Raw genomic sequence first — 21,082 nt, 5'->3', positions numbered from 1 at the left:
CAGACAACATACTGTAGTTTATATTTACATATATTTGATAAATAGCAACAGTACACAATGCCAGGCACCACAGTAAGTATGCAACCATTTAATGGTCTGACTAAGCATACTGTACATAAAATATGATCGCTCATCCCAGATGAAACAATACTAAAATTACTGAAAATAGTTGAAAAATCATGTAGAATACATGGTATATTAAACATTCAGTTGATTACTCTGCTTCTCCCCTTGGATGCTTACATTTTTTACTGATCTTCTGGGTCTCATAAATGAGACCTTCTAGTGCCAGGACAACAACAAAGAGACAAAATGGAATAATAACTTACCATCTAGCCTAAACTGCCTGTCATCAAATCTAATATATCTAGTATCATCTTTGATGTAGCTGATGTCAGTATTGCCCAAGTTAGTAAACTGGAATGTAAACATGCGTTTCTTCTGTCCTGCAAGTGATTGCCCTTTGCAAGTTTCTTCAGTGCATAATCCATTTTCAGAATCATTATCTCCCCCAACAGAGTCTTCTGATTGGCTGTTTTCATTCTCTGAAGGAAGCTCTTGATCCTGACTTGATTCATCATCTGGTTCGTCAGTTTCCATTTCACCTAGGAAATCATTGACTATTTTACTAAAATGCCTATCACAAAAGCACTTCAAAAACCATATTTATTTCAATACATTCTAACACAAAGACATTATTTTGTGTGTTTATATTAATATTTATGCAATAGAAATAGTGATAAATACCTGGAAATTAAAAATGTTTATGTTACTGGACGTGCAAATCCGATGAATAATAATATATTATACACATAGTAACCATGACATCAATTGGTTCGCTGCTCTAGTTAGCTGAAAAGTTGTAAGCTGCAACCAATGGAAGCAGGTGAGAGTAAATGCACAAGGAAAAGAAAGCCAATGTGGTTCTCAAAGGAGGTGGCAGGTATTGTAAAGGCTAAAATACACATTGTAGCAAATACAGTACAGGCAGACTTTCATGAAAGAAAACAGACCACTACAATATATCGGGCATGGCAGAATGAGGCTAAGCAAATATTTACATCAAAAAGTGGAAAGAGGACAAGTCAATGGGTCCAGACATTATACGGTACAACAAAGGATGTTAAAAGGGCTTAGGCTGTGCTGACAAGACTGGAAATCCTCCCAGGGGAGGTCTGTACGCCGCACAGCCGTAGGAAAAGACTTCAGAGAAGGCTGATGTAATGACCCATAAAAAACTTTAATGAAACAAAGTGCAAGTGTAAGAGGATCCGTTTGCACTTTGTTTCATTGAAGTTTTTTATGGGTCATTACATCAGCCTTCTCTGAAGTCTTTTCCTACGGCTGTGTGGCGTACAGACCTCCCCTGGGGGGATTTCCAGTGTTCCGGTGCTTGCTGCCTGCACGCCGGGCTGTCACTGGTGCATCTGCGTTCCCCTGCTGAACCCGGAAGTACCGGCACTGCCGCCGGTCAGGTGACCACCCACCGCGATCGAGCGGATGCAGGGTTGGCGGCTGAAGACAGTGCTGGCGGCTCGTGAGGATCACTTTACCTAGAGGAGTTGCAGGCAGAGGGGTCGGCAGCATCTACAATCAAGAGGACAGATCAGCCACTCCACTACATCCCCCAGCTGTGAGTTATTTCCTTCTATTTTATCTCAAACTTCATCGTAATTATGGTAAGCCAGTTGCTGAGTACTACACTGGCGACACACTTTATTCGAGCTTGGCTAGTCCCACGAATTCGGGTATACCCGGGTGTATTGAGGTTTGTGACTGTTTTCTGCCCGAGTACATTGAGTTATTTTCCAAGCAGGGATTGAAGCATTTTCTTCCCGCTGGCTGCAATACTGCACAGTATATATATATAAACTGCATTACAATTCATGAATTTATGCCATCTGGTAGACACGCAAATCATTGCAGCCTATTAAATCCTAATCATTATCATTTAACAGATCAGCCGCCCATCAGCCAGGCATGAACCCAGGCTGGGAAGGCAAATGCAACGGGGCTTGTCAGAGGTTAGGAGTGGCGCATTCCAGGTATCTGCCAGGTACATACCGGGTATTTGCTCGAATAAAGTGTGTCGGTGCAGTACATCTGTGAAGGCTGCACTGGGGGATAGTGGCGATCACAAACCCACATTCATTATTGTTTACACACCAGTCTACAGCTGCAGTCACATTTTCTGAGCGCCTGGTGGGTTAACTTTCAGTTCACCCGTTTTACACTTGTGCTGACAAGACCATTAACAGAACTATTTAACCAGTCGCTAACATATTAGCACGTGTAGTTTCAGATGATAGGAGAAGAGCAAGCATAGTTCCACTTCATAAAAGTGGAGGTAGGGAAGAGGCAGGTAACAACAGGCAAAGTGGGGAAATTAATGGAAATACTGCTGAAAGAATGTATGACTGTCTTAAACCCAGTAACTTAGAAGATCACAGGCAGCACAGATTTCCAGTACTTAGGGGAGATCATATCAAACAAATCTGATTTTTTTTTAACGTAATGACTAAGGTAATAGATTAGGGTGGAGCAATAGTGGTAGCTTATCCACATTTTAGAAAGACCTTTCACACTGTCCCAAATAGAAGACTAATAAACAAGTTGCAATGATTGGCATTAGATTCTAAGGTGGCTGAATGGATAAGTTAAATTAAAGAATAGGTCATAGAGGGTTGTGGTAAATTGAGTAAATTCAGAGGAGGGAAAGGTAACCAGTGGAGTACCTCAAAGATCTGTGCTGGAAACGGTGCTCTTTAATACCTTTATTACAAATTTGAAAAGGGAAATGCCTTTTTGCAGATGACAAACAGATTTGAAACAGTGTTAACACTACAGGGCAGGGGGTGGGTGGGAACTAAATTAATAATTATTTAGGTAGATTTGTGGAATCATCAACTACAATGTAATACCAAAAGCGCCAAATAAGGCTGCACTTATAGTGCCGGCGACAGCGACAAAACAAATGCATTGCCGCCGTTGCGTGCGCTTATAGTAAGCGCGACGCAGCAACGGATTGGTCGCAATCGCTGGAAGTCATCTCTTTCATTTTCCAGCGACCGTCGCGTCGCCATCACTATAAGCGTAGCCTAATGGAACAATCCAAAAGCAGAAAACAAGATTAATGGCACTTTAATGTCAACTACTATAGAGGAAAGGAACCTAGGAGAAATGATTGTAGCGGACTTAAAAATAGGCGAGCAATGTAACAAAGCAATGGGGAAAGTTAGCAATGCTAGGTTCAACAGGGAAAGGTATTAGCAGCTGGAAGAGAGGCAGTGCTGCTACTTCAAAGATCACATGGTCATTCTTCTATTATGTTTAATTTGTATGTATTTGTATGTGTTCTGCAGCACTGCACAAAATGGGAGGAAGGACAATGAAATTGTATAACAAAAAAAAGAGTACATAGAAGTTAAGACAAACTGGGAAAACTAGGAAGGGAGTGCCTGCTTCAAAGAGCTTACAATCTAAAAAGATGGGCAGTCGAGTCAGAAACAAAATTGTGTGTGTGGTGGGGGTGGGGAGAAAGGAAAGGGGAAGACATTGCTCAGCATGAGTTGCCATCAACTTCGTGTCTATAAGTATGCAGTTCTAGGATTGAAGTAAAATAAATAAGTCAGCAGAGTGTTGGATAGGCCTCCTTAAAAAGGTGTGTTTTTAGAAATGTTTTAAATGTGTGTGTGTGGTAGGTTAGAGTCTGATCATGCGTGGTAGAGAATTCCAGTGTTATACTGCAGCATGGGAGGAAGTAATAAGAGAGGTGGAGGGATGTAGATCATGAGCACAGTGTACTGTAGATTGCATGCGAGAGAGTACTGTACTTGGAAATTAGGTCAGAAAAGTAGAGAGGAGTGATGTTATGCATTGTAGATTAACATAGATTTCTTACATTTGACTCTGTGTAGAGTAGGGTGGGCCAATGTATTGATTGGCATCATAAATCTACAGTACTTGCTGCTTTTATTTCTGATCAATTTCATCTATGCAGGTTTTTTTTCGCTGCATTTTTAACCCTTTGTAAAATGTATTGTATTATTACTCTAGGATGGGCTTCTTTATTTAAAAAGAACCCCCCTCCCATATGATTTTTTTTTTATACATATAAATATTACATTTAAGGAATCAACAGCTGCTCAAAGTATGTTATACCGGTTTTGAGTTGTAAGGCAATACTTGCAAAAATTCAATGATGTATCTTTTTTAATACAGCAGGGCCCCGCTTCTCGGCGCTTCGCTGATACGGCGGCACCGAGAAGGGGGCCGCCATGTTGGTTTGTAAATAGCGCGTGCGCAGAACGGGCGGGTGCGCCCGGCGCGCATGCGCAGGCCGCAGGTTGCGTGCGCATACCATAGGTTGCACATGCGCAGAACGGCAAAAATGCCGGTTTGCGCATGCACAGAAGTGAAAATCGCTGGATCCGCTTTCCGGCGATTTTCACTATACGGCGGGCCTCTGGAACGGAACCCGCCGTCTACCCGGGGCCCTGCTGTACTACAAAACTATTTATATACCAATATTTCTCCCGAAAAAAAAAAATGTTTGGGAAAGTTTTACAGTGAGGTATATGATTAAGAAAAAAAGAGAAAGTAAAGAACATATTTCAAGCTGTTTGAGGCAGAGAAGCAATCAAAATCTTACTTGGAGAACCTTCTTCATGGATACCATTTGGGCCATTACCATTGACTGTATGCTCTTTATTGCAGTGTAGGGGTCCCTCATTTTCTTCACTGTCACTTGGTGTTTTAACATAACGGCTGTGAAGAAAACAAAACGGTGTACAAATATTACATTTAAATCTAATATAGGACTGTTGAGGTGCTAGGCTGGATAAACAAGTAACAAGGATACTATACATCCAAAACAATAAAAAAAAAATGATCCCCCTTTCTAACAATGCAATAAACTAACACTCATTAAGAACAAAGTCTAAAACACTGGAAAACAACTTCAGCATTTCCATAAAAAGTCAAATAGGTGTTAAGCATTTATATGAAACACGTGTATCCAGTAAGTAAAATATTTATGCAAATGTACTTTCTAATTGCAAAGATTTAGTACCAGTGTAGTACAAATCAACAAAACATTTTTAGAGTGTTAGCTTATGGGAGCAGGTACCCTATTACCTATTGTTTCATTATGTTTTCAGTTGTATATACAGTATTTTAGGCTTTGTTCTTGTCCTTTCATTATACTGCACTAATAATAATAAAAGCAAACATTGACAGGATTAAGTCATTGAATCGAGATCAAGAAGAAAGTGGTGCTAAAACTCCATCACTGAGAATATCTTTTTATACTGCAATAAATACTAATCGAAAATTAAAAAATATATATGTTTTTAAAAGGTTTGATTCCAGGATATTTCTCACAAACATTAATGGAAATCCTTAATTTAACCAAATATGTTTGCCTAATCCAAATTGAGAATTAATTGAATGTGAAAACATAGCTAATCCCAAAGTAGGCTCCAGCACACTCAGATATAAAGAAAAATGTAGAGAGTCTCAGAATAAGCCACAAATTTAATAGCGTAAACAAATAGATATACAAAATTGGAAATGCTAACCGACTAATGATGCAAAGTATACAGCTTTAATTATCACACAAGGGGGTGGGGTGGGGGGGGGGGGCGATACAAAGGGAAGGGAAGTGTGGGGTACAAATGAGGGTATGGGTAAAGGAAAACAGATAAACATATAAAGACACTGGGGTAGGGTAAGAGGGGCAACGTTTCAGGGTAGAAACCCTTTCTTCTGGCCCGTTCCCTTGGGTCCACAGGAACCTCAAGGTACTTCCCTTGACCCTTGTCCTCCCTATAAGACACACAAATGAAAGCTAACCAAAATCACAGAGTAATGCAATCATATATATGGACCATGGGCGTATGTGGGTTCGCTACATTGATGACGTGTTCTTGGTGTGGCAAGGGGATGACAGTACTTTTCTGGACTTTGTGGCAGACCTGAATATGGCCAGAGAAACAATTGGGTTTACGTGTATTTATGATAAGAGTGCTGTTAACTTCCTTGACACTACTGTTAGGGTGACAAATAATAGGCTGGAGTCAAATATTTTTACTAAACCCACAGATAGGAACAACTTGTTGCACTATTCAAGTTTCCATCCTCCAGGGACCCTGCGTGGTCTGCCTTACAGCCAGTTCTTACGGACTAAACGTATTATTAGTACGGAGACAGACTTAAAGTTCAGTATGGACAGTATGACCAACAAATTCAGAGAGAGGTTATCCCATAGAACTCTTGACAAGGCAACAAACTAAGGCAGAATCAGTGTCTAGAACTACCTTCCTAGACCCTTCCACAGCTAGACGTAATACGAGAACATTTTCGGTTTCATTTATATCCACCTTTAATACCCAAAGTGGAGAAAAAAAAAATCTTACGACACTGTCCACTTTTGCAGAATGACCCCACACTAGCTCCGCTATTCTCTTTACGACCACTCTTTTCGTATAAAAGAGGGAGGAACCTGAGGGATCAATTGGTTAAGGCTGACATTGGGGGGACACAGAGCAGACAGACCTTTTTGGGAACACCTAAGCTTGGTTGCTACAGATGCTGTAGCTGTGCACAGTGCAATAACATGCAGGAGGGGCCAACGTTTCTTCACCCACTGTCGGGTCAGAAGTACACAATCAAAGAGTACTATACATGCTTATCCAAATGGGTTGTGTATCTAATCAAGTGTCCCTGTGGGCTGTGGTATGTGGGCGAGACTACAAAGCCAGTTAGGGACAGGATTAGACAGCACAAGACTGCCATATGGAAATGTGACCCAGATGCTCCAGTCCCTCACCATTTCATACAAGCCGGGCACAATGTACTGTAAGTCAGCTACGATATCAAATAATAGATGGTGTGAAAAGGAAGCGGCGCGGTGGAGATCTACAGAGAACTCTATTCCAAAGAGAAACCCAGTGAATAAGACGCTTGGACACACTGGCCCCACGTGGCATGAATAAGTCAATAGACCTCAGCTGTTTCATGTGAGGTGACGATTAACTATAGCCCTGGAGCGGTTGGCAAGACCCTCTTAAGTCTTGCATTTATGACTGTTAACAACTTGGTAGCAATATAGGCTCTAGATAGCTGCCCCAATTATGAGAGATGTAGTGGTTGGTGTTGTGGTCACTAGTGGCAGTCTTAGTGTGGTGATCCAGTCTCTAACTTAGTATGCTCTAACCCACCTCTACCCCTGTCTAGGTGCTAGAACATCAGATATTTTTTACACAATTTTTAGATTTAGATTATTACACACGCTTGTATTTGGTCCTGTTTCTCCATGTGTTTACCCTCTCCGCATATGTGTTCAACATCTTTTCTGTGGGTGTGTTTTATCCTTTTGTTCACTACACTCATGGATATTTTGTCTTGTTATAGAAACTACCCCCCTACTAGCCCTTTTGGATACATCTTCTCTCTACATATGCTGATGCACTTCAAATCCGGCAAGCAGCACTACTTCTCTGCATGGTCTGCAGCATCCACGAACAAGCAACTTCACTGCGCATGCGCAGCAGTCCGACGCCTCAAGAGGAGACTGTGGCGTCCCTTCACTGTTTACAGTAGCCATGTGGGATTCTCGAGCATTGCCTAACGCATCCGCGCTTGATCCCCCTTGTAGGAGGCACTTCACGGACATGATGGGCGGGACGACACGTAATACGTGACGTCATCCAGGAAGTGACTACAAATGAAATGCCTTGTGGGATGTCCTGTCCACCGCAGCTGCAGTTAGAGAGAAGAAGATTGCCTGTAGCCCTTGCCAGTAGCCTGTGAACACTGAGAATAAGGACGGTTTGCTTTACCCCTGTATACTTAACTTTACTGCGGATGGCTGTTCACGGCAGAATTATATGATTGCATTACTCTGTGATTTTGCTTAGCTTCATTTGTGTGTCTTATAGGGGGGACAAGGGTCAAGGGAAGTACCTTGAGGTTCCTGTGGACCCAAGGTAACGGGCCAGAAGAAAGGGTTCCAACCCTGAAACGTTGCCCCTCTTACCCTATTGTCTTTATATGTTTATCTGTTTTCCTTTCCCCATACCCTCATTTGTACCCCACACTTCCCTTCCCATCTCCCCCCCCCTCCCCCTTGTGTGATAATTAGAGCTGTATACTTTGCATCATTAGTCGGTTAGCATTTCCAATTTTGTATATCTATTTGTTTACGCTATTAAATTTGTGGCTTATTCGGAGACTCTCTACGTTTTTCTATCTGAGTGTGCTGGAGCCTACTTTGGGATTTGTATGATTTTTAGTGGGGTTGTTTAGGCCCACTTCGCTCCATGCACCATTAACATTTTCATTATATTTTCTGATTAGAGTGCTGTCTATTAGTGTGTTTATAATAGCTACCAGGCTGACATTGTGACACACTATATTTTCTATTCTACTTTAAAAAGTAGAAAGCAGAAAGGCCACTTGCTCCATGCATTGCACTTAAAATGCTCAGTTCACTCCAATGGCTTTAGATGTCAAGCTCAGTACTTACAAAGGTTATTTGAAACATAGACATAAAACAACATGATGGCAAACTACAGTATTACTACCAGACAAGTCTGTCGTCACACTGGTTTCGAAGGGAAGCCTCTCAATAAGAGGTAACAAGATGAAAGACATAGAAATTATTAAGTCACAAGTACTATTTTAGCATTCTTTACTGCCCAGTTTCTCCAGATCCTTGGACACTGGTATATCAGACATGCCAAGGCAGTTTCACAAATGTTGCAACCTATTTGAAAGTTACTGAAGCATTCATTGTTAAAGGTAAGGGAACATTGAAAGCTTTTCTATCTGGATGAAAGACAGCATGGAGGGCTCAAATTCATTCATTCTTTACTGATAACAATATCAATGTACTTACGTTGACATATAAACTGTAATTCCCATTCATTGCCAGGACCTTCTCAACTCTAATATGATGACATTTTTGATGCCTTTCTTACTTTTATTGTGACCCTTTTTCTTAGGAAATTCTATCATTACCATTGCCAACATTAATATAAAAAAGTGGATATTTCTTTCACAAAGTGTGGCTTAAAGTAGCATCCCCATGATCTCTTCATGACGCTGCCACTCTCCATTGTTTGGCGGAGCAAGGTTTTTGTCTCCATCAAGTAAGTATTCTTGTTTGGAAAAGGTGTTAATATCCTGGTCCCTAGAGGTCAGGGGACTACAGATCAGCTCTCAGATACCCGTGACTCGTGAAGTACAAAAACAAAACAAAAACTACCAGCATGGACTGCTGTTTTAACATACATTTATTTAAGAGGAGTAATACATTGAAAATGAAGCAGGTAAACTTAAGACAAACCTCAGTGTCGGCTGCATATAACCCTGACAAGCCTGTTAGTCTCCCTGTGCTTCAGGCACCAAAAATTAGATTGTAAGCTCTATGGGGCAAAAAAAAATTCTATGTAAAGTGCTGCAGCACTACATAAAAAAATGACCATTGTTCATTTTTTAACCTTTTGAGCATATTTACCATCTTGAATTTTTATTTAACAGTAATTAAATACATAAACAAATTATTTCAACCATGTTTTTAGAGTCCCTAAAGCAGTCTCCTGTATCTTATTGACCAATAAAGCTGTACTTGTTCAGAGCTTCTTAAATGTTGTCTGTGCTGTTCTTGTGATAGTTTACTTTGAGTTGTTATGCAGAAAATATTGTGAAGAAAGCAGTAATATTTCTTACTTAAGTAATAATCCCCGAAGAACAGGAAATTACTGGCCAATAATGCCCTGGCTGGAAGAGTTGAAGGCCCGAGGCGAAGCCGAGGGACTTTAACCCAGCCAGGGCATTATTGGCCAGCAATGCCCTGTTCTGAGGGGATTATAACTATTATAGGCTAAATGTAGGCTTTTTTCAGAAATAATAGACACTTTTGTATAGTTATATAGATTTTTTTTATTAAAATAAAATGGTAAATACATGAATCCACCTCTATATACGCTTACACAGCAGATATCTATATCCACACACTGCCGCCCCCTCTGTGTACACACACACAACACACACACACACACAACACAGCAGATCTACACACACAGCCACACACACACACACTGGAGTTCTACACACACACACAACACAGTACATCTACACTCACAACACAGCACCTCTACACACAACAAAGCACCTCTACACACAACACAGCACCTCTACACACAACACAGATCCTCTACACACAACACCTCTACACACAACACAGAACCTCTACACACACAAACTGCTGCTACACACAAATACAACACAACAGCACAGCACACACACAGCTGCTGCTACACTCAAACACTGCTGCTGATGCTGCTGCTGACGCTGACACTGACACACACACACACACACACACACCACAGCAGCTCAACACACAACACAGCAGATCTACACACACACAAACTGCTGCCACACACACACACACACACACACACACACACACACACACACACACACACACACACACACACAAACTGCTGCTACACACAAATACAACACAACAGCACAGCACACACACAGCTGCTGCTACACTCATAAACACTGCTGCTGCTGACACTGACACTGACACTGACACACACACACAGAGAAACTACAGCCAGAAACAAACTGCAGACAGACACTCACTTGCTTTGCAGACTCCCTCTCTCCCCCACCCCACCAATTCAACTGATTCTTCTCAGTTCACGGAGCAAGGGGGAGGAGTCAACCCGTGGCTGATTCTTCTTAACCAATCCCCTGCCCTGTCTCAGAGCTGTTCCTACTTTTAGACCAATCCCCTGCCCTGTCTCAGCTCTTCTGAAAGCTGATTATTTTCAGCCAATCACATTGAAATCAACAATACTACAAAAATGCAATGACCCGGCACTCCAGGCTACAACAATACCCCAGTCCAATGATTAGTCCAAATGGATATGGAAAGTTCTTTTCAATATTCCAGCTGATGGAGAGATGATGATCCAATTCCTGGCTGTTAGTTCCGGACTCCTCCTAGTGAATAATAGACAAAAAGGAAAAGACCATTGCGCAGCCACAAGAACCAATAAATGACTCCACGACAGATTAAAGTAATGAACTTACAGACTTTCTGTGTTGTTGTTCCTTTGAGACAATCTGTGCTTTAAACCTCTTCTCTTTCAGATATCACGAATCCCACGTGTTGTATGTCATTCATCCAGGTTTTCTATCTGTTCACAGCATTACCACTCAGACATGTATAGCAGGCTTATGATGTAAACCACTACGGAATCATCCCTGGGATTAAGTGGCAATGCACCAAGCTCATGATGAGCTCATGATAGTGGTTTACATCATAAGCCTGCTATACCTGATTGTATCAAGCTGCGGACGGCACGTTGTCAGCTGTTTTAACACAGCCTGGTTTATGTGAGTAAGCCTTTGGCTGTTTTTATTTTTCATTGTAATAAATTTTTATCAATCTGCACCATCATCTTCTATGTTATCTCCTTTCTGGGAACACATGGGAACCATGTCTGAGTGGTAATGCTGTGAACAGATAGAAAACCTGGATGAATGACATACAACACGTGGGATTCGTGATATCTGAAAGAGAAGAGGTTTAAAGCACAGATTGTCTCAAAGGAACAACAACACAGAAAGTCTGTAAATTCATTACTTTAATCTGTCGTGGAGTCATTTATTGGTTCTTGTGGCTGCGCAATGGTCTTTTCCTTTTTGTCTATTATTCACTAGGAGGAGTCCGGAACTAACAGCCAGGAATTGGATCATCATCTCTCCATCAGCTGGAATATTGAAAAGAACTTTCCATATCCATTTGGACTAATCATTGGACTGGGGTATTGTTGTAGCCTGGAGCGCCGGGTCATTGCATTTTTGTATTATTGTCTGAAATGAGTTTGTGAGGAATTTGTTAGGCAGAGACCCTTTGGCAGCTTTCACTTAGCAGTAAGCTTATTATTCACTTATTGTATTTACACACTTAAATATATATATATATATTTTTTTTGCGCTGAGATATAGGGTTAATCATTTTTTAGTTCATTTTTAACATTGAAATCAACACTTTACAAGCAGCTAAATTTCCGGGCATTACTGATTGGTTAAAATTCCGGGCATTATCCAATCAGAGGGCAGGAATTTCAATAAAGCCCGGAATTTGACTGCTTTAGCCTATAATGTTTAATATTCAGTCCTCAAACCCCTCCATGGCAGTAAAGACCGAGACTGAGCAGAACAGGACGAAAAATTACCGCTCTTTTCCCATAAAAGGCCATTGTGATATTCCCCAAGCAGAAAAAATTCCCTGGATGCCCCACACCAAACGAAAATAAAAACACAAAGGGAGAGAGGTAGTACTGCCATGGCTTGGTTAAAGGAAAGAAAATTATCTGTAAGAAATAATTCTTTAGTTTTCCTGTTCCTGTTCCATGGCAGTAAAGAGGAATAGGAAGTAACAGGGTGATTCCCAAGGGTGGGAGGAAAGAAGGAAAATCACAGAGATACATGTATATAAATATATGATTCGAAAAGCGGCCCAAGCACATAAGATAGGGGAAAAAACCCACATGGTGTATGATGTCACAAATATGACTGGAGGACTGGTATTCTATAAATTGTCCACTCACATATAATCCACTTGAGTTTTATGCATGTCGATCAATGTCGTTCAGGGATACAGGTTAAGTGCATATTCATAGAGGTAAAACAAGCCTTCAGTCCTTTTGTAGAGGTATTTCTAGATTGAGGAGCGGTACATAGTGCAATACTGACACAATAAATATGTATTCGCGCAGTAAAGAGAAAAACTTGAAGGATTTCAGTAAACACAAGCAGTGACTGGGAACCACCCAGCACGGTCTTGTCTACAACCACGGACAGCTAGCTAATGGGCATCTTATGCTGCATGTGGAGGGCTCACGCCCAAGCCTGGGGTTTCCCCGTCCTCGTCTCTGTCCAATGACATTAGCAGAGAACACGTCATGTGTTGCGCTGGAGTCTTGCCAGCAGTGAATGTTCTACTGTAATTCAGGAAGTCCAGGGAATTAACCCTACGAGTTTCACTTAGCTTTTTCAGGGGTGAGGGTTATATATACAGTGGGGAGAAAAAGTTTGTGAACCGCTATGATAATTACGGAAATTCTAGTTTTTCCACAATAACCTTCTTGAATCAAAACCAGTCTATTCTTAAATATCCAACAGCATTTATATTATCCAATTCCATGTCTTTTGGAACAAAATGATGTATGAATTTGACAAACAATTACTGTAGTAATTAAGAGTCAGGGTATGTGAAAAAGTAAGTGAAACCCTGGTTTTATCAGCTAAATTAAAGAGGATAATTAGACTCAGGTGTTTAGATAATTAGGTAGATCTTCAGGTGTGAGTTTGGGACGCACGACCCGACTGTATAAAAAGATCAGAAACTTTCTGAGTTTGGTCTTCACCATACAGGTGTGTGGAAACACCATGCAACAATGAAAATAAATTTCTGAAGACCTCAGAAAAGTAGTTATTGATGCTCATCAGACTAGAAAGGGCTACAAAACTATTTATAAGACTTTGGGGCTCCCCCAATCCACTGTCAGACAAGTGGAGAAAGTTCAAGACAACAGTTACTCTACCCAGGAGCGGTCGTCCTACCAAAATCTCTCCAAGAACAAACCAGAAACTCAAGCAGGAAGTCACAAAGAACCTCACATTATCAAAGGATCTGCTGGCCACTCTCACCTTGGCTAATGTGAGTGTTCATGATTCAACTATCAGAAAAAGACTGGACAAGAATGGTATTCATGGAAGGATAGCCAGGAGGAAACCACAGCTCTCTAAAAAGAACATTGCTGCAGTCTGAAGTTCGCCAAAGAGCAAATACAGTAGATGATCCACAAGACTTCTGGAACAATGTTCTCTGTACAGACGAGTCAAAGGTAGAACTCTTTGGCCTCAATGAGAAACGTTATGTTGGGAGAAAACCAAAACTGCGTTCGAACAGAAAAGCCTCATCCCAACTGTCAAGCATGGTGGTGGGGGTGTGATGGTTTGGGGCTGCTTTACTGTCTCACGACCTGGACGGCTTGCCATCATTGACACAAGAATGAATTCTACACTGTATCAGAAGTTTGTAGAGGAGAATGTCAGGCCATCCATCCGTGAGCTGAAGAGAAAGTGGGTTATGCAGCAAGACAATGATCCTAAACATACAAGCAGGTCTACAAAAGAATTGCTGCAGAAGAAATTCCGCGTTTTAGACTGGCCTAGTTAAAGTTCGGACCTAAACCCCATCGAAATGTTGTGGCAGGACTTGAAGTGAGGCGTCTATGCAAGGAAGCCCTCAAATGTCACTGAGTTGAAGCAGTTCTGTAAGGAGGCATGGGCCAAAATTCCTCAAAACCAATATGAAAGACTGACCAGCAGTTACAGGAAACGCTTAGTTGAAGTTATTGCTGCTCAAGTGGGTGCCACCAGGTACTGAATGTAAAGGTTTATATAATTTTTCACACATGGATATTGAATGTTGTATCATTTATGGATAAATAAATGTTGAAAAGTATTATGTTTTTTGTGTCATTTGTTTGATCAGGTTATCTTTATCTATTATTAGGACTTACAGTAGATTAAGATCTAATAACATTTTAGGTTTGAAATATGTGAAAATCCTAAGAGGTTCACAAACTTCTCACCACTGTACATACTGTATATCAAGAAAAATCCTAAGCACGCTCCAAATGACATACAAAATAATGCCAATATAAATACATGTAGAGCTAATTCAAGTCCCCACAGCAGCTCAAGTGCAAACAGTCCTCTCTCCATTCTTCATAACATAGCTCCTAAAACAAGAGCGTAAGAGAGACCATGTCTATAGTGCAGGTCACTTTAATTAAAGTGAAAAAGTACTCACACAACAAAGCTTTTGAAAAAGCGCATAAGTTTAGGAAAAATCCTATATCAACTGGTGCAGGTTCAGATCCTCCTGTGCAGGGTCAGACCCTCCTCGTGTATACAGTAGCTACAGGCTTGTTTTTCTCCCTCTCTGCTACCATGCAGGCATTTCCTTGCCTGCTTGTTTGGTGCTTGGGGGAGGGGCACAGCTTGATTACGTCACAAGGAGTGTGTCACGATTGCGACCACTAAACAAACTGTTGCGATTGGGACCAGTAAACCCAACGCGTTTCGGAAACTGTTTGTTACTTTCGCTTTATACATATTATACATATATACACATTTTGCTCTCTTTTTTTACTGAATCATTGCCTGCAAATTTTTACGGCCCAATCTCACCTCACCCAAAGCCTGAAACACCATGCTGCAGTTTTACAGCGTTTTTCCACGAATGCCTGAGCTTTCTTCACCCAAGATTTACTCTCAGATCTTGAGCTGTGATATGAGCTTTCAAAATGGAAAGAACCTCTGTACCTTTTTGGTGATATACCTTCAATATATATTCCTTAATCCACCCAGAAATCATATCTTTTCTTGCTGGTAGACCTTTTGATGGATTTGAACAACATAATAACACTGTCTTGAAATCTAGGATAAGCACTTCCTTATCCTAATGTATTTTTGTAAAGGGCTCCTCACAGAATAAAGCAGGAATCGGAATCTCCTTGCTGATGTAATGTCTACAAGGAAGACTACCTTGAGTGTCAAAGTAGTAAAACGTATAGGAACAGACTGTCCCTTCTTCTGGTGAGTCTGAAACATGTCACTACTGAGGACAAAGAGCCTCACTGTCTTGTACAACCACATTGTTGCTTAATGCAATAAATCTATGTTTGCGTAAGATTTTTCTCATGTGAATTTTTGCTTCTCTCTTTGTCAGGGGTGCTCATTTCCACATCTTCTTTTGTGTTATTTACCATTTGATATTGTAAAGGGGGATATAAAGCATCTTTTTCTCAGAATCACAGTTTTTAAGAAAGTGCACAATAACGGGCGTTTTGTCTCCCTATTATGCCGCCTGTAGGGCAAGACCCTGGGAACTAGGGATGCACAAGAATAGCCTGAACGGCAGTAAAGATGCATTAACAGCACATCATATTAAGCAGAACAGGAAAAAGAGGCTGTAGGAAGGTGGAGGTGCCTTATATGGAGAAGGAGCATTCATTTTTACCTGTCTGATAATGATACAACTAAAATCCTAATTCACTTACTCATTTTGTCCTGCCTTGACTACTGCACCCTTCTCGTCGTTGTCATCCCAACTCCATTCTGTCTAAAATGCTACTGTCAGACTCATTTATCTCACTCACAGCTCTACTTATCCTATTTCACTATGCAAATCCCTACCCTGGCTTCCCACATCTGCTAGAATCAAATTGAAGAAGCTCACTCTTGCTAAGAAAGCTCTCAACACCACTGGCCCCCATTACATCTCAGCTCTCATCCCAAAATATATACCTAAACGCCCACTACGTTTTATCCCACGACACCCGCCTTTCCTCCCGCCTCTATTTCTTCTCACTTCTACCTACAAGACTCTTCCTGTGCTGGCCCCTCTCTCTGGAATTCCCTACAATGTACCATCAGACTCTTCTCCCAGCTTTCAGATATTTAAGAAACTCTGTGGAAACTCACCTTTCAAGGAAGTCTATGTGGCCTACCTCTACTATCCATCTGCACCCCAACACCCTACAACCCATTGGACCTGTGTGCGGCCAAACCAATCTCCACGATATGTATACCCCCTAACACCCAGAAACCTTAATGGGATCAGCTGTAGGGCTGGACCAAACTCCAATTTGAGGCATACCCCATCCCACAATGAGCAGTCACTTTACCTTTATTGTTTCAACATTGTCCCTCATTTGCTCTAGATTGTAAACTCTGCTAAGCAGGGCCCCTATTACCTTTTATATCTGTTTGCACATGCTTATTAATTTATAAAATGTTTTACCAGAAAGTAATACGTTGAGAGTTACCTCTCTTTGTCAAGTATGTCCTGGGCACAGAGCTATAATGACAATACATAGTTACATTAAATGAACAGAGGTTATACATTCAATTTACAGACATTTTATGGGCAGTTAGTGATATGATTATGGGCATATGTAACATTTACAGACAAGGTTAACATTGCATTAGGAGAGGTAGGATAGGCCTGCAATGTGTTGTGTTAGAAGAGGCCCTGTCTCAGGGATCTTAAAATCTATAAGGTGGGGTAAATTGATACATGGGGTACAGGGGATGAGAGGGCTGTTGCGTTTCAGCCCTTATTTGTATTTAACTCCTTTTATGTAAATATAAATAAAAAGATATATATATATATATATATATATATATCTATATATAGATAGGTAGATATATATACAGATAGATATATACACACACACACACACACACACACACACACACACACACACACACACACAGTATGTATGTCTGTATGTATATACACACACACACACACACACACACACAAAATAAAAAGGTAAGCACTCCAACCGAAAGCTGGGCCTGCACCATTAAAAAAATACTTGATCTTTCGTTGGGGGTTCCTACCCCTTTTTTGTATTATCATGCATGTTATACTGTATAGTAATCTCTGGTAGAGACACTCGCTTATAATACCCAGCAGTATGTACAGTTTAAGGGGTGCCTTTGTCCATAAACACTAATATATACATACATACATATATACATTTAATACTTACCACATCCTTAACAAAAGCAGGTTGTAGAGCTTATCCTCAGTAATATTTCTAGGCACAGTCATAAGAAAAGGTTGGCCAAACAAGGTAGAACCATGGTGATGACTGTAACTAGTATGGCGAAACTTCTCACGTAAATAAATAGGAATTATTACTTGTTCCGTATCTTCTGTCCTATTGATGGATGTTTCAAATCTAAAGTACAAAATCATGATATTGACAAACTAAATATAAATTGATCAGCTTGCTCAAGCATAACTAATTAAGAGGTTAGCAAAAACGAAGAGATTTTTGTACTAGCTTGGTTTTAATGTAGATTGAATTGTAGTTCCCAAGTTCATCTTATGCTAGGCAAGATCCATAGAAAAAGATGAACATAACTTTTTGGCTCCAATAATCAAATCATATCAATGGCTCTGTGCAGGGCTATGAAACAACTATCCTAGTATTTTCAAAGGGGAAGAGGAAGAAAACTTTGCTTTAGGTTCTTTGGCCTGAAAATATATTCCCAACTATTCTCTCACAATGCCACCATTTACAAAATGCACAGGTGACATTTTAAATAAATAATAAGAGGAAGAAAACTTTGCTTTAGGTTCTTTGGCCTGAAAATATATTCCCAACTATTCTCTCACAATGCCACCATTTACAAAATGTACAGGTGACATTTTAAATAAATAATTGTTAAAAAGTGTTCCTATGTTTATCAAGAAAGAAGTTATATATGTATCCATCTATTCCAAAAAACACAGTAACAACTAAATACAATATAGAGCAGATGAAATAACTTACACATAAATGTCATCACGATCCATAATGCTACTTAAATTTTCATCCATTGCAAATATCCTGTGAAATCTATGGTTGTATATATCAGTGACTACCATCTAAACAATAGGGACAAAAAAATAATAATCAGATTTGTTAAACCAATCATAGGACACTCCAATGCAGCAAATAAATATGTTTGTACTCCCACAGTACCCACCTTTTCTGGAGCTATATCTGACAATGAAGAAAGAGCTGTGCAAAGGTCCATTATGTTTCCAATCTTTGGAACAATTACTTTGTACTAAAAAAATATAAAATTGAAATGCATCACACAATTAATTTCATCCCATGGTAAAACAAAGTATATAGGTGTCCCTTTTTTGTAACTGGACTGTTAAAATTAGTTTTCTAAAGATAGAGCAGTACAGTACAATAAGATGACTCAGTTCTTGCCAATAAACAGCAGCGAATTTAAAATGAATATAAAGATAAATCAGAATAGCAGTGTCCAAAAATATTTGTAAAGTGTCATCACAACCAAATGCTGACCGTTAAATCTCCTAATGTCCCTTATAGTATGTCCCTCCGGCAGCTTGTCCATTTTCAAGTGATAAGCGGGGCCAATATTTAAACACTAAAACAAAAAACGCAAGGAGAGATCAATAAAAATAATTAGTACTTTATGTAAAAAATGTACATCATAAAAACTTACATGTTACAAGTTATAATCAGTAGACCGGTCTCAGCTGATGGATTGTCTCCCACACACCCAGATAGAAAAGAGAGGTGAGGGGACCAGGTAGGGAGAAAGTCCTGACAAGGCAGCCACAACTGCAGCTGAACCGCAGATAGCGGCATCCTCGTGGGGGAGGCCGACGTCAGAGGTCCGTCATCACGCGAGACACAGGACCTGCTGACTCAGTGCTTCTATGCCTTTCGTGTCATGCGATGCTTCATCAGGAGGTGAGTCATTGGCTGTAGAGGCAGATGTACATATACTGTCTTACCACATTTCCAATCAGTATGAATCAAACAGATGGGTAGCCTTTCCATTCCTAACCTTCTATTATAAACATAATACGATACAACAACCCTATACATACCAAAACTGACAAAACTTAAGCTTAAAATTACATTTACGGGGAGGGCTTATCCTCTATAGGCGACATGGTGACCTCTCTATCGATGGTTTTGATACACTAAGTGTGGTTTTGAGGTACTGTTATTTAATCTCTATGATTGTGGATGAGAATTATCATTTTGATGACTATATGTCGATAACCTTAGTGACTTTGTGTATTGGGTGTTCGCTGGTATCCACATAGATATATGACGATTTGTTAATACAAACATCGTTAACACAAAATGTATTCTCTGATGTCATTACTGCCGATGATGATAATGTATCGATAGAGAATTCACCATGTGGGAGTATCCATATATGATAATATTGCTGGAGATTGGGACTGTATTATGGTCATATGTTCCTTAGATGGAAGAATGTAATAATAGTGATATCAAGGAAATGAGCACTCCGCTGTAAGACACTGTATATACTTGTGGGTCCCCAATAATGGAATTCTTATGATAGTTTAAATGTGTGTCCAATGAATTTATGATAACAACATTACGGTAAGCTTAAATATTAAATGCAGACCTCTTTCCTATAGAGGATAAGCCTTCCCCCCTATTTGTAATTTTATGCTTAATTATGCCAGTTATAGCTTATGTGTTTTTACTTTTTATGTTTTGAGTCTGTCTTTATTATTATTGTTTAATCGTTTTGTCTGTTTTGGTATGTATAGGGTTGTGGTATCGTATTGTATTTATAATGGAAGGTTAGGAATGGAAAGGATACCCATCTGTTGGATTTATACTGATTAGAAATGTGGTAAGACAGTATATATACAACTGTCAACAGCAAAGGCCCTGGTTCCCTGGGCCTTTGCTGCCCCCCAGAAGTCATTTCTCTCCCCCTCTCATCTCTTCTCCATCCTCCATTTCTTGTATATAATGTATACCCTGTTCATTTATGCAACTGTGCTTGTAACCATGTATTATTTGTCTTAACTCTATGCCCAGGACATACTTGAAAACGAGAGGTAACTCTCAATGTTTTACTTCCTGGTAAAACATTTTATAAATAAATAAAATCGGGGAGTGTGGAAGAAAATTCATCGGCTGGGACCAGGCCTAATGACTGGATCCTGATATGGGGGAGACCAGAACGGATTGTAACTTGTAACGTAAGTTTTTATGATGTACATCTTTTACATAAAGTACGAATTATTTTTATTGATCTCTCCTTGCGCTCTTTTTTTTTGTTCTATATAAATTAATAAACACAAATCCCAGCAAGCTCAGAACCCCAAAACCCACATCATTATATTTATATATATATTTAACCAGTGTTCAAGTTTTATTTTGATTTTTATTAGGAATAATCAACCTAAATTCATTGAGTGTGATCCTAAACATGTATTGAGAGGTACTAGTCTCTAAATATTATTAATATCAATGTTCTGTTTTTATTATATATTCATGTTGAGCATTTTATAAGGTTGTTATGGTTACCATCTTACTCTTATTGATTGTTCAGTTGATTCCACAGGATCAATATAAGTGTTTTTGTGGATAATTAATATCAGATTAAC

The 21,082-nt window shown here is 39.9% G+C and overlaps 1 protein-coding gene across 16 annotated transcripts in view; it reads right to left on the bottom strand.

The window, feature by feature from the left end:
* The window catches only part of USP15 (ubiquitin specific peptidase 15), a 116,225-nt gene that overhangs the window by 23,469 nt on the left and 71,674 nt on the right, over nt 1-21,082 (bottom strand). For 13 of the 16 annotated variants that reach the window (XR_012801666.1, XR_012801665.1, XR_012801667.1 and 10 more), the window contains 5 exons: nt 18,646-18,729; nt 18,450-18,544; nt 17,661-17,852; nt 4,652-4,767; nt 330-605 (listed from right to left, as the gene is read on the bottom strand). Coding sequence is in view for 11 of the 16 variants with exons in the window: in XM_075600154.1 (XP_075456269.1) it covers nt 330-605; nt 4,652-4,767; nt 17,661-17,852; nt 18,450-18,544; nt 18,646-18,729 (763 nt within the window). In the remaining 5 variants the exon portion in view is untranslated. Of the gene's footprint in view, nt 1-329; nt 606-1,487; nt 1,588-4,651; nt 4,768-9,349; nt 9,429-17,660; nt 17,853-18,449; nt 18,545-18,645; nt 18,730-18,977; nt 19,063-21,082 lie in introns of those variants that run through there. The other 3 variants (XR_012801668.1, XM_075600165.1, XR_012801669.1) reach the window with 3 other exon arrangements.

This window comes from Ascaphus truei, chromosome 5, assembly GCF_040206685.1.
Source record: "Ascaphus truei isolate aAscTru1 chromosome 5, aAscTru1.hap1, whole genome shotgun sequence".
Classification (NCBI taxonomy): Eukaryota; Metazoa; Chordata; class Amphibia; order Anura; family Ascaphidae; genus Ascaphus; species Ascaphus truei.
The sequence above is the reverse complement of the archived record's forward strand: the minus strand, read 5'-3'. Positions and strand labels throughout refer to the sequence as shown.